Source organism: Hemicordylus capensis, chromosome 17 (assembly GCF_027244095.1).
Source record: "Hemicordylus capensis ecotype Gifberg chromosome 17, rHemCap1.1.pri, whole genome shotgun sequence".
Lineage (NCBI taxonomy): Eukaryota > Metazoa > Chordata > Lepidosauria > Squamata > Cordylidae > Hemicordylus > Hemicordylus capensis.
In genome coordinates, this window is record NC_069673.1 from 4,930,051 (window position 1) to 4,943,938 (window position 13,888).

The 13,888-nt window shown below is 49.7% G+C and overlaps 1 protein-coding gene across 2 annotated transcripts in view; it reads left to right on the top strand.

Moving 5' to 3' along the window:
• Positions 1 to 13,888, top strand: part of CACNA1B (calcium voltage-gated channel subunit alpha1 B) — a 288,951-nt gene that overhangs the window by 216,356 nt on the left and 58,707 nt on the right. The window contains exons 25-32 of one of the 2 annotated variants that reach the window (XM_053281907.1): positions 409 to 538; positions 1,722 to 1,851; positions 2,299 to 2,358; positions 3,420 to 3,526; positions 8,535 to 8,631; positions 10,593 to 10,753; positions 11,303 to 11,440; positions 12,048 to 12,249. In XM_053281907.1, coding sequence (XP_053137882.1) covers positions 409 to 538; positions 1,722 to 1,851; positions 2,299 to 2,358; positions 3,420 to 3,526; positions 8,535 to 8,631; positions 10,593 to 10,753; positions 11,303 to 11,440; positions 12,048 to 12,249 — 1,025 coding nt within the window. Of the gene's footprint in view, positions 1 to 408; positions 539 to 1,721; positions 1,852 to 2,298; positions 2,359 to 3,362; positions 3,527 to 8,534; positions 8,632 to 10,592; positions 10,754 to 11,302; positions 11,441 to 12,047; positions 12,250 to 13,888 lie in introns of both variants that reach the window. The other variant, XM_053281906.1, reaches the window with a different exon arrangement.

A 13,888-nucleotide genomic window follows, 5' to 3' on the forward strand; every position in this document is an offset into this window, starting at 1 on the left:
TCAGTATTGTCTTCCCAGACTGGCAGCGGCTTCTTCAAGGTTGCAGGCAGGAGTCTCTCCCAGCCCTGTCTGGAGATGCTGCCAGGGAGGGGACTTGGAACCTTCTGCATGCAAGCCTGCAGAAACTCTTCCCATGCTCTGAGGGGGACATCTTACATTGCTCACACATGTAGTCTCCCATGCTTATGCAACCAGGGGAGACCCTGCTTAGCAAAGGGGACAAGTCATGCTTGCTCCCACAAGACCGGCTCTCTTCCCATAGACCTGCTCTGCTCCTAATCAAGTTCTGAATGATCGTGTGAACTGCCCTAGTAGCCGGAATAAGTGCTCTGGATGTAGATGGTTAATTAGTCTTTCGTCCATTGAAAGCGTCTGCTTGAGGCCTGATCCCTTTTGTCCGCTCTGCAGTGAACAACGTTGAATTTGAAGCTAAGACAGAAGAGAAGAAAGACATGGGTGCAGACGATGACTTGACCAAAAACGGACCGAAACCAATCCTGCCTTACAGCTCAATGTTCATCCTGAGTCCTACCAACCCGTAAGTCATCCTGACTTCTTTTCTACCGTGGGAGTCTAAATTGGGTGTATTTTTTAACATTCAGCTAACATAGGATGGCAGTTGTCTCTGCCATCTTAACGTCTTCGACCCCAAGGACTCCCAACTTGGGGTTTCCAGATGTTGTTGGATTATAGGTCGCGTCATCCCCAGCCACAGTGATGGGAGTTGTCGTTCCAGAACATAACAGGACCCAAAATTCAGAAACCCTGTTCTGTTTGACATGAGAGCTGCTTAAAAATATTAAAGAACAGATCACAGGCAGTCACAATCATGGTTGAAGAGTTAACCAGGATTGCTGAGCCCCATGGAGCTGGTTGTGTGAATGTAGATTTCCCGGGCAATCCTGGTCAGACTGCCGTGATTCAGTCACATTTAACCAGAATCAGATCATGCTCCTCTATCTTTTAATAAGAGCCGGTTGACTTGAATTGCCCAGGAAATCTGTGCTGTCACAACCAGCTCCACAGGGCTCAGCTATCGTGGTTAACTCTTTAACCAAAAGTGCTGTTATCATGAGAAGCAGAGGAAACAATTACATGGCTTAACTCAGGAACATAGGGAGCTGCCATATTCCGAGTCAGACCCTTGGTCCATCTCACTCAGGATTGTCTACCCAGACTGGCAGCGGCTTTTCCAAGGTTGCAGGCAGGAATCTCTCCCAGCCCTATCTTGGAGATGCTGCCAGGGAGGGGACTTGGAACCTAGATGCTCTCCCCAGAGCAGCCTTATCCCCTAAGGGGGATATCTTACATTGCTCACATGAAGTCTCCCATTCAAATGCAAACCAGGGCAAGCCCTGCTTAGCAAAGGGGACAATCCACACTTGCTCCCACAAGCCCAGCTCTCCTCCCAAACGCATCTCTTTGGATCTCACAGGATTTAGTTTTCCTTTCTGGCATGGGCATCGAAGGAGATCCCCGCCAGTTTCCCCTGAAACAGGGATTCCCAGATGTGGCTGACTGCAGCCCCTAGCATCCTCAGCCAAAGTCCGTTGCAGCTGGGGATGCTGGGCGTTGTAGTCAGCTACATCTGGGAATCCCTGTTCCAGGGAACACTGGACACCCCCTCCTCCCCCAGTCAACTTTGTGATTTCAGGGGTCACATTTCTTAGCGTCTGCTACAGCCAGCTTGTCCTCTTGTGTGGTCTGCTTGCCTCTTCCAGAATCCGCCGCCTGTGCCATTACATCGTGAACATGCGCTACTTTGAGATGGTCATCCTCATGGTCATTGCGCTCAGCAGCATCGCCCTGGCTGCTGAAGACCCGGTCCAGGCTGAGTCGCCAAGGAATGAGGTGAGGAGAGCCATGCTTGACTGAATGCTGGTGAGGCTTGCTTTCCTCTCTTCAAGTTTTGTTGTACACCACCCAGAACCTTTGGATGGGGAGGTTTATAAATGGAATGAATGAATGAATGGATGAATGAATGAAATTGTACCCTCCACCTGCTGTTCCTTGGTGGGCGCCATCTGGCCCCAGCAGCAGGGAGGTCCCTTTGATTTCAGTCCAGAAAATAACTGTGCCCTAAGTAACAAACACAGGGGCATCACTGGAGGGAGGAGAAGGATCCCTCAGCGCCTTCAGATGGCTGTGTGGCCATCGTGTGGAATTAATTCGTCTAGTGAAAATTCCATTTCTGTGGAAGCTTTGTCTTTTCTCTGCTTTTTTTTTTTAATCTTGTTTAGTTTTTGGTACGGATAGACACAGCCTCCTCTAATGTCAAGTTTCTTGTTCTACCTCTAGGCTCTCAAGTACCTGGATTATATATTCACAGGTGTCTTTACATTTGAGATGGTGATAAAGGTGAGATGATCTCTGCAGCCCTCTTAAGATCCGCCCGCGTGTCGTTTTGCTTAACATACTGATGCCTTGCTGTTAAACTTGTAATTTCCCCCAGGCCAATTTACAGCCCCCCCACTAAAAGAACATGGTAAGCAATAATAAAAATCTTCTACGCTGCTGTTATGCTCATCATCATGGTGTGCCGTGCTTAATGCCACTATACCAGCCAAAAGTTGCCGGTTCAAATCCCTGCTAGTATGTTTCCCAGCCTATGGGCAACACCTATATTGGGCAGCAGCGCTCTAGGAAGATGCTGAAAGGCATCATCTCATACTGCGTGGGAGAAGGCAATGGCAAACCACCACCACCACCACCGTATTCTACCAAAGAAAACCACAGGGCTCTGTGGTCACCACGAGTCGACACTGACTCGACGGCATGCTTTACTTTACTTCTCGTTTGGGTTCCAAGATTTTGCAGTTAACCTTGGTGCTGCAGGGAACAAGCTGGTGTTGTCACAACTCTCTGTGGGCTGCTTCAGGCCCTGGCATTAGGGTTGCCATATTCTGGCTTTCCAAATCCAGGTCCCTAATTTCCATATTATGTAAATTGGCTTGAAAATAACTTTTGAGCAGAAGAGTGATTGCCCATTTGGCTCCATAACTCCACTTCTACCAGGGCTAGAGCTTAGCTTTTTAAGAAGAAGAAAGCAAGCTGAAATCCAGGCGAATCCGGGTGGGCTAAGCAATCTGGGTGAGATGCTAAAAGTCCGGGTGCTTCCCTAAAGCCCAAAGTCAAATCGAATTCCGGCAAATTCGCCCAAATTTGATTCGACTTTGGGTGAATTTGAATCAATTTGAACCAATCTCCACTCTGTCCAGTGGTTTCGAATCAAAGCAATTAGAATTAGATTTGAATTCAGATGGATTTGTGTGAATCTTTGGCACATCCCTACTAAAAAAAGCTTTCTTTGTGGCCATCTCCACCTCAGTGCTAAAAACATCCTGTTTCTGTATATGTCACAGGCAGCCTCTTGCCCTCCGCATGTCTCATCATGTCTTCTTGTTTTGCTTCCTCCGAAGATGATCGACCTGGGCCTTCTGCTTCATCCCGGCTCCTATTTTCGTGACCTCTGGAACATCCTGGACTTTATTGTGGTCAGTGGGGCTCTTGTGGCCTTCGCCTTTTCGTAAGTAGACCGTCTTTCCAGCTCTGATTTCCTGAAGCGAAAAGTGGTACAGCAATGGTCTTGGGAACACTGGGACTGCCTTCGTTGTTTTCCTTATAAGGCGCTTTAGGGTTGACAATCCCTGCTTAAATTGTTCAGCCCAGCGCATGCGCATCACACGGGGGATCTCTTCCTTTTGCCTGGTTTTAGGCGTTGTGTGGGAGGGAGAAAATGTCACGCCACATTTCATAACTGGGAGGTTGTTGAAATCCTCTAGTCCTGCGAGCCATACCCTGAATAGCAAGATGGCCCCAAAGGTGCATTATTTGCTGGCACATTTTCATCGGGGATTTGTTGGAGATCGGTCTTGGGAATTCTGACTATGGTTGGGTGGGGGCCTTGGGAAGTGTTTTCAGCTGGTTGGGAGCCTTGGGACTTATTCTTTCACCTTGATGAACAAGAGGACCCGTTTGTAGACCTATAGACAGATGGGTAGATTGCTTTAAGGAGCAAGGTAAACGCATCCAAAGCCTCCCATGGGCTGGTTTTCTACTCCACTTCAGCCCACAGCGTGCCAGCCCTAGACCTGCCTGTCCTCCATCTTGCTTTGTATTCCCTTTCCTATGTGTGGGTCTCCCAGCAGTTTCCCAGTTCCAGAAAAATAGGCCAGTGACACCACATATGCACTAGATCCTAGTTTAGTCTGTCACCTAATGGCGCAGCGGTGAAGTAACTTGCCTAGCGAGCCAGAGGTTGCTGGTTCGAATCCCTGCTGGTATGGGAAACACCTATATCGGGCAACAGCGATATAGGAAGGTGCTGAAAGGCATCGAGGCTATTCTCACGATCGCCCCAAAGTGGGGCAAGTGTAGCCCACTTTGGGCTGATCGTGTGCTGCAACGGGAGACTCCCGGCTCCCGGCAGGAAACCTCCATTACTACCCATTACTACCCATTAACCCTTAGACGAGGTTAATGGAGCGAGGGCTCTGTTAACCTCGTCTTTTGGTCATGTGCTACCATGGTGCAGCTCTGCACCATGGTGGCACATGAGGAGACCCCCACCGGGAGGCTGCAAGCAGCCTCCCGGGCTCAGGGGTCTCTCCAGGATGCCCCTGGTGTCCTGGAACTTCCAGGGGCCATGCGGCCCCTGATCCCCACAGCCCCCGCCGGCTTCGTGATGGAGCCAGCCGTTGTGTGGGCGGCCTTTGGATTGTCTGTGGGGAGAGTGGGCTAAGCCCGCTCTCCCTGCAGACCTCCTTTCAGCGCAGCACACTGCTCGTGTGACTTGCCTCGTCATCTCACAGTGCGTGGGAGGAGGCAATGGAAAACCCCTCCTCATGGATGTGGTCGCCAGGAGTCGACACCGACTCGAGGGCACAACTTTACTTTACTTTAGAACCAAGAACCTCAAGATCTAGATCTGGGGCCTGACCTTGTGAGCTACCATAGATTGATGAGGAAGGAAGAGGGGAGGTGAACCCGGCTAGAGCTCAATTTCTGTGGCTTGGTGTGTGTCCAAACTCAGTGATTTGTTGTGTCGTGAATCCAGAAACTGCCGTCCTTGGAACACTGGACCATTATATCCTCCCTCGTTGGCAGGAAAAGGAAAGTGGGTTGACCCTATCTGTCTGTCAGTGGGCGGGTACATGTGCTCACCGTTGTTCCACTTCCTGTTTGCTTGTGAAAGGGGTGTGGGCGGGGTGCCAGCTTTTCCTTGCACACCGTTTGTGCCTTTGCTTGGGGGTTGCTCTGTACACATTCACTTCCTTCTAGCCACTGACTCTGTATTCTTTCTTTGTCTTCTCCTTGCTGGGATCTCTCTGTAGGAGTTTCATGGGGTAATACATTATTGTTGTCCCTTGCGGCCTTGCTCTGCCTGCGTATGCACACACTGCCACCGTCCCGATGATCAGTGCTGCCCTCATTCCATTGACTGGTCTGCCCTTTCATTGCTCATCCACGGGTGACGTTGCCTTTCGTTGTCTAACAGATCTCGTTATGCCCACATGGTTAGCTGGGCTGATCGTATCGGGGCAGAAAGCCATGAGCTGCCATGTTTAGTCCCCAGATCTAACCACATAGATAGTGGTCTTCTACTGAGCCCATGAAGCCGATATCATGCTGTCAGCTAGAAGTTCTCAACCTGTAGTGCTGAAGAATGTTAATGAAACTGGTAACAAGAACCCCGCCCGGTAGTACTACTACTACGAATATCTAGACTGCCAGTGTGGTGTAGTGGTTAGAGTGTTGGACTAGGACTGCGGAGACCTGAGTTCAGATCCCCATTCAGCCATGAAACCAGAGGTGCCCTTACCTCTGGACTTCGGGGCCAAAGTCCAGGGCCTCCACACCCCTAGGGCCCCCCCCCAATCCTCCTCAGTCTGTCCTGGGTGGTGTGGTTTGTGCCCTCAAGAGCTTACATATTAAAAAGTGATGCTTAATTTGCATCAGGGGGGCCTCCAAAGGCCTTTAGGGCCAAGCTCCAAAATTACCTAGGTGCATCTCGGCATGAAATTCACCGGGTGACTCTGGGCCAGCCACTTAACTCTCAGCCTAACGTACCTCACAGGGTTGTTGTGAGGATAAACATCACCATGTACACTGCTCTGGGCTCCTTGGAGGAAGTGTGGCATATACAGGTGAAACTCGGAAAATTAGAATATCGTGCAAAAGTCCATTAATTTCAGTAATGCAAATTAAAAGGTGAAACTGATATATGAGACAGACGCATTACATGCAAAGCGAGATAAGTCAAGCCTTAATTTGTTATAATTGTGATGATCATGGCGTACAGCTCATGAAAACCCCAACTCCACAATACCAGAAAATTAGAATATTACATGGAACCAAGAAGACAAGGATTGAAGAATAGAACAATATCGGACCTCTGAAAAGTATACAGTGTACTGTGCTTGACTGGCCAGCAAACCCGCCTGACCTGACCCCATAGAGAATCTATGGGGCATTGCCAAGAGAAGGATAAGAGACATGAGACCAAACAATGCAGAAGAGCTGAAGGCCGCTAATGGTCTTCCATAACACCTTAATAAATAAGACGGTCTTCTCTCCCCAAAGGGCTCACAATCGAAGGCAGACACCAGCAACAGTCACTGGAGGGATGCTGTGCTGGGGCTGGATAGGGCCAGTTGCTCTCCCCCTGCTAAACCTAAAGGGGTGCCTCTTTGCTCAGTTAGCAGGAATTGTACCCAGAAGGGACCAATTTGTTTTGTTTGTTTTTTCAAATTTATAGACTGCCCCAAACTTCTTTGGGAATGGTTGACATTCCCGATTCGTACACAACGAATGCAAATTCCGCTCATGACTTGCAGGGATTGGGCACACTTCATTCATGCCCTCAAACCCTGGAAAGATTTCAGAGCTGCATCTGTAGAATGCTGCCCTTTGTGGACTAGCATTGCGAAGAAGCCCTGCTGGGGATCTGGACTTGGGACCCTCTCTCTGCTGCTGAGCAGTCTGGTCACGAGACGAGTCTTCTCGTTCCAAGAGATGGTTGGGAGTGCCGCCAAGAGCCTCTTTGGCTTCAGAAAGGTCCCACCTCTGGACACGCCCAGCTGCACCTCCATCCTCCCCCAGTTCCTTCACATCTGCATGAACAGCCCGGGAGCGAACCTGGCTTATCACATCCGCGGGCATGTAATAGCTGTTCATATTACATGGATCAGCATGGTCTGAATAGCATGCCGTCATCACTGGAAAGCAATCGATACCCTTGAGACAAAGGGGGGATGGAGGCGGGCGGATGGGGGTGGGATCTCCATTGGCCCCACGGATTGCTCCCCCCCCCGTCTGTCTCATTTCTGTTTGTCTAGAGGGCGTCTTCTTTGTGCAGTGGGTCTTTCAGGGTGGAAGGTAGTTCATTGAAGTGTCTGTCCACAGAGGGAGGATTAAAATATGGAAAGGGAGAGGCCAGGCCTGGCTCTGCTTCCTGTCCCCAAGAACTGCTGCTCTCCCGATTAAGTTGGGTGCTCTCTCCTTCCTGCCCAAAGTGGATTCCTCTCTTGCTCTTCTTTGGTGGGTGAGAATTGCTGGCTGCCGGTGGCTATCAGATATTTCAAGGGCCTGTAAGCCAGCAATGTGGCGTCTTTTGTCCACACTGAGCAGCAAAATCCGGAGTGCAAGGATTCTGATAAGTTTACATTCTAGTTAATTTTTTTATTACATTGCGTTAATAAAACTGAATTTCATTTCCGTCCCCCCCCCCCAAATTGCCATTTGCTCAGCCACTTGTCAGTCACCTCAGCGCCTTTGAGCTCATTGGCCAGAACACGGGAAGGCGGGAGCAGGTTGACTTCTTACTCAGCAATTGGGTGATTCCCCACCCCCACCCCACCCCTGTATGTGTTTCCCTGTGTCTCTGTCAGTAAAAGAGCTAGGACTATTCAAAGACAATCATTTTAAGGGAGAAGTCCGGTGTGTGTGTGTGTGTGTGTGTGTGTGTGTGTGTGTGTGTGTGTGTGTGTGTTGACAACTTCCGGGAATCCCTGTTGCAGGGAACACTGTCCATGGGGAACTGAGTAGGGATGTGCAAATCGGTTCGAATCCAAATGGATTCAACTCAAATCTGGGTGATTCAAGTGATTCGAAGTTGAATCGAATCACCCCTTAAAAGGGCAATTTGATTCAAAGTCTAAATGAATTCTTGAAATTCGATTCCAATTCAATTCAAGAGCCATTTGGCACCTTTTGAAAACCATTCAGGCCTCCTGATTGGTTAAAAAAAAGAAAGGCTCCAAATAGGTTCGAATCGATTCGAATATGATTCAAATTCAATTCGAATTTGATTCAAATTTGGATCAAAATTTCAGAGTGAATTTGAATATGATTTGAATTAGAAACCAGTGTCCAGAATTCGATTCGGATTCGAAATGAACCGGAAAAAAATCATTTCATGCACATCTCTAGAATGGAGTCCTTAAGTGGGTGTTTTCCAGGCCACGGGGCTTTTGACAGAGTCCTGCAAGAGCCAAAGGCCTTCCTTTGTTGCTCTTGTGCTCTCTCTCTTACAGAGGGAACAAAGGGAAGGATATCAACACCATCAAGTCCCTGCGAGTTCTGAGGGTCCTTCGGCCGCTGAAGACCATCAAACGCCTGCCCAAGTTAAAGGTAAGACTTGGTCCTTGTCCCCACTGACACAGTTGGGGATGGGGCCGTAGCTCAGTAGCAGAGCTTGGCATGCAGGAAGTCCCAGGTTCAATCCCTGGCAGCATCTCCAGGTAGGGCTGGGAGAGACTCCTCTGCCTAGAACCCTGCTTAGCTGCTGCCAGTTAGTGCAGACAATGCAGAGCTGGATGGACCCAAAGTCTGACTCAGCAGGAGGCAGATTCCTATGTTCCTAAAGGCTTCTGCTTGGCATGCGGAAGGTCCTTGGTCTCCAGGTCAGGCGGGGAAAGGCTCTTGCCTGAAACCCTGGAGAGCCCCTGCCATTCGCCATAGACCGCGCTGACTCTGGGGAGCTGTTGCCAGTTAGTGTAGACCAGGGATTCTCAACATTGGGTCCTCAGATGTTATTGGACTTCAACTCCCATAATCCCCAACCAAAGGCCACTGGGGCAGAGGATTATGGGAGTTGAAGTCCAATAATATCTGGAAACCCAATGCTCAGAACCCCTGGTGTAGCCAATACTGAGCTAGATGGACTAACTTGGGATATGGCAGCTTCCTCTGTTTCTGTGTTCCAGTTAGTATACATAAAGGTAAAGGTGACGTGTGCCATCAGGTTGATTTCGACTCCTGGCGCCCACAGAGCCCTGTGGTTGTCTTTGGTAGAATACAGGAGGGGTTTCCCATTGCCTCCTCCCACGCAGTATGACATGATGCCTTTCAGCATCTTCCTAGATCGCTGCTGCCCGATATAGTACCAGCGGGGATTTGAACTGGCAACCTTCTGCTTCTTAGTCAAGCATTTCCCCACTGTGCCACTTAAGGGGATTAACTGTACTGCATATTTGCATCTCGAATCTCCCGTCTTAGGAATACAGGATACGGCTTTATACTGAGTCAGCCCCTTGGTCCATCTAGCTCAATATTGCCCGCACTGACTGGCAGCGGCTTCTCCAAGGCTTCAGGCAGGGATTTTTCTCAGCCCTCCCTGGAGATGCTGCCAGAGATTGAACCTGGGGCCTTCTGCTTGCAAAGCAGCCTCAACTTCTATCTGCTGGGTGCTGGTGATTAAAATGGCACGATCCACGTATCTGGTGCTTTACCATGAATGAGAGGTCAGGTTTCTGCCCTTTACAGTCTAGATGTATACACTAGGGAGACCTCAGACTTGGACAAAGAGGCCGAGCAATTTCTGTGTCTGGGGAAAAGGTTCCATTATGGGCCCATTATGAGGCTCGTAATGTTCTCAAAACTTTCTCTGTTGTAAGCCTTGCCACCTATTCAGATCATCTGCGGAGGTCTGTCCGCAGTTGCCACCGGCTCGTCTGGTGGCCACTCAGGGATGGGCCTTCTCTATTGCTGCCCCGAGGCCTTGGAATGCACTCCCTGCTGAATTAAGAACCTCCCCATTTCTGACAGCTTTTAAAAGGGCTGTTAAGACCCATTTATTCATCCAGACCAGTGTTCCCTCTCACAGGGACTCCCAGATGTTGTTGACTACAACCCCCAGAATCCCCAGCTGCAATGGCTTTTGCTTGGGAGTTCTGGGAGTTGTAGTCCACAGCATCTGGGTATCCTTGTGAAGAGGCTACACTGATCCAGACTTCTAATTAGACTTGCAGAATTCATCGTTGTTTTAAAGTTGTTTTAACGTTGTCGTATGGTTTGATTTTTTGTTAATCATCTGGGTTGTTTTTTAAAAAAACCACCCAGAGAGGTGAGCGGGGGGTGGTCTATAAATACTCTAAAATAAAACAAAACAACACAATTTACTTCTGAGCCAACCCAACATGTCTGTGTAGAGAGCATGTCCATCTAACTCTGCCGATGATGAGTTCTGCTAGGGCTGGCAGGGTCATCCAAGAGAATTGGGTGCTTTGGATAAATCAGGGGCCTGAGCAGGGATGACATGCTGTTTTTCTCTTGGAGACTGAGTGTTCTCTCTCTCTCTCCCTCTCTCACAGGCTGTCTTTGACTGCGTGGTGAATTCTCTGAAGAACGTACTGAACATCCTCATTGTTTACATGCTCTTCATGTTCATCTTTGCTGTCATTGCCGTCCAGCTCTTCAAAGGCCGGTTCTTTTACTGCACCGATGAGTCAAAGGACCTGGAGAAGGACTGCAGGTGCCCGAAACGCGGGTGTTCCTCTTGCCCGAGAGCAACCGGAACTAGCCCTTGGGTCCGCCCCTCCAAGCCGTGCCCAGAGCGGGGAGCTGCAGGTTCGGGCGGGGCTGGAGTGGGGGGACAAGCTCTTCCTTGGTCTTCCTGCACCTGGAGACGCCTAGCAGGGACCACGTCCCCGGAGGAAGAGCTTGGGGCTGCAGGTGGAGTGGCCACTTGGTGTTTTTGGCAGGACCTAAGAACGTGGGAAGCTGCCTTATACTGAGTCAGGCCCTTGGTCCATCTGGCTCAGTACAGTCTACACTTGACTGGCAGCAGCTTCTCCAAGGTTTCAGGCAGGAGTCTTTCCCAGCCCTGTCTGGACATGAGGCCAGAGATTGGACCTGGACATTCTGCATGTGCGAAGGAGATGCTCCATCCGTCTGCTGCAGTCCCATCCCCATCCCTGCCTGTGGCGATGCCACGGCGAGGACCCTTAGCCGTTCCGAGAGTAGAGCCCCTGTTCCGCGTTCTTTTCTTGGCTCTTCGAATTCCGTCTTCTCCTTCTTCTAGGGGCCAATATCTGGATTACGAGAAGGACGAGGTGGAAGCACAGCCCAGGCAATGGAAGAAATACGAATTCCACTATGACAACGTCCTCTGGGCTCTCTTGACCCTGTTCACTGTCTCCACTGGAGAGGGGTGGCCGACGTAAGTGGATGAGGCGCTTCGTGACGCCGGCAGACTCTGGGAGCATCTTGGTCCTTGACGCCCGTCACAGAAAGGCGAAAAATGAGGGAGTGGGGGAGATTGCTCCCTGGCCGTCCCTGCTTCTGTTTTTACTCTTTTAACAGTCGCTGAACCACTCAGAACCATTACAGTGCACCGAGTGCCTTTTTCTCTGATGGAATTCCATACAGCACAATTCCCTGGACATTTGTAGATACATGATTGCTCACTCTCCTCTGACCTATGCATCCGTGCCACTTGAGAGCATGGGAACTTTACGTAACCTTTTCAGAACAACTTTGAGACAGGAGGCAGAGAAGGCATAGGAGGTCTGAAGTTAGACCCATCGCCATGTTGACAACTTGACAGTTCAGCACTGTATTTAAAAACTAGCTCCTGAGCATAGCTGCACATTCTCAGGGGTGCAGCTATGCAGACAGTAATTTTTTTTTTTTTTTAATTAAGAATTGCATAGAATTGTTGGCCGGCAATATCTCGAGGTCCCCAGTTGGGAAGCCTTGCTCTAGCTTTCCCTGCCGGGTTTTCATCTCGGCGTCTCTTCCTTCTCTCCCTCCCTTCCCTCTCGCAGGGTTCTGAAGCATTCCGTTGACGCGACGTACGAGAATCAAGGCCCGAGCCCCGGGTACCGAATGGAGATGTCCATCTTCTACGTGGTCTATTTCGTGGTCTTCCCTTTCTTCTTTGTGAACATCTTTGTGGCTTTAATTATCATCACCTTCCAGGAGCAGGGCGACAAAGTCATGTCCGAATGCAGCCTGGAAAAAAACGAGGTGCGCACGCCAGCCGAAAACGGCTCTTTTCCATGCTGTGTTAGGGCTGACGTAAAGCTGTCTCATTAGGCCCGACCTAACGAGCCTGGAGTCACCAAAGCAGGCAGCTCGGGGCTGCTCCTTTCTCTCCCACGCTGCCTGCAGGTTGGCGATTCATCAGGTAGAGCTGTGCGGTTAAAGGGAGAGAAAGAGGAGCAACCCGAGCTTCCTCCTTTGGCCCATCCCGGCTTGTTAGGATGAGTTGCCACTGACTTAGAGTATTTACTGATTTGAAATATTTATTCCCCCGCTCCTGCAGTACACTGCTCCTCAGGGTGGCTCACAACAAGTACATGGCTGCCTGAGTCCAGCCTTGAATGAGTTTACCTAGGAGATTCAGGACGGACAAAAGGGAGTGCCTGTTGACACAATGTGATGTCAAACTATGGAATCTGCTGCTGCCGGCCATCAATCTGGAAGGTTTTAAAAGGGGATTAGACAAATCTATGGAGGACAGGCCTATCAAAGGCAACTAGCCCTGGTAGCTATATACTTCCGTCAGGATCAGAGGTGGTTTGCCCCTGAACTCCAGGTGCTGAGGGGCACCAATGGAGGGGTAAACCCTCTTCCCCACTTGTCGGCTTCCCGAGTGCACCTGGTTGATCTCTGCATGAGGCAGGACGCTGGTCGGGATGGGGCCTTGGCCTGATCCTGCTGGGCTTCTCTTAGGTACCTTTCCAGCACAATTCTACAGATGGCAAGAAACGTATTCACACGTTAGCCTCAATGCACACAGAGCCTGTGTACGGTGTACGTTCATGCCGATTTGTACACATGCACAATTACTCACACATTATACCCAGCGCATGCACAGTAGTGTGCCTTCTGTTTGTGCCCTGCATTTCAGGGGGCCTGTATCCAGGGTCACTTTTTAAATGAACACAGGTCCAGTCGTTCACACCAATGCCTGGATAGGCCTATTGTGTTGTATTGTGTTTTAGGGTTATTGTGTTTTATTGTGTTTTATGCATGTACAATCCGTGTGCCGTGTGTATGAATGTATAGTACGGAACGTACAGTTGCTCATGTTCAGAGCATGTATAGCTGTACATTTCTTACCTGCACCCTGCATTTGAGGGGGCTTGTTCCCAGGTTCACTTTTAAGATGAATGCATGCGCACTCATCCACACAGAAACATGTACATGTGTGCAGAGCCAGTTGTATGTGATCTGTGTACATCACAGGCATGTACTGTTCCCTGTAACCTCTCGGAGGTTGCTGACTACAACACTCATCATCCCTAGCTGCAACAGCCTTTGACTGGGGGTTATGGGAGTTGTAGTCCACAACAACCGGGAATCTTGTTACAGGGAACACACTATATGTCTACAGTAACTGTCGCATTACGTGCGCATGTACAATGGTACCCTGCATTGGAGGGAGCCTGCACCCAGGTTTGCTTTTAAGATGAACACATGCTCACTCATTCACCCCCAAACGTGCACATGTGTACAGACATTTGTATGAATGTACAGCATAACGTTTGAATAGGGTTGATAACATTCTGAAATCTGCCGTGTTTGCATTGAACACCAGGGCAGCTGGGAGGAAATCTGTAGTGTTCGGCCTGGAAATGAGCTCAGGTGCCCCATTTGAGAG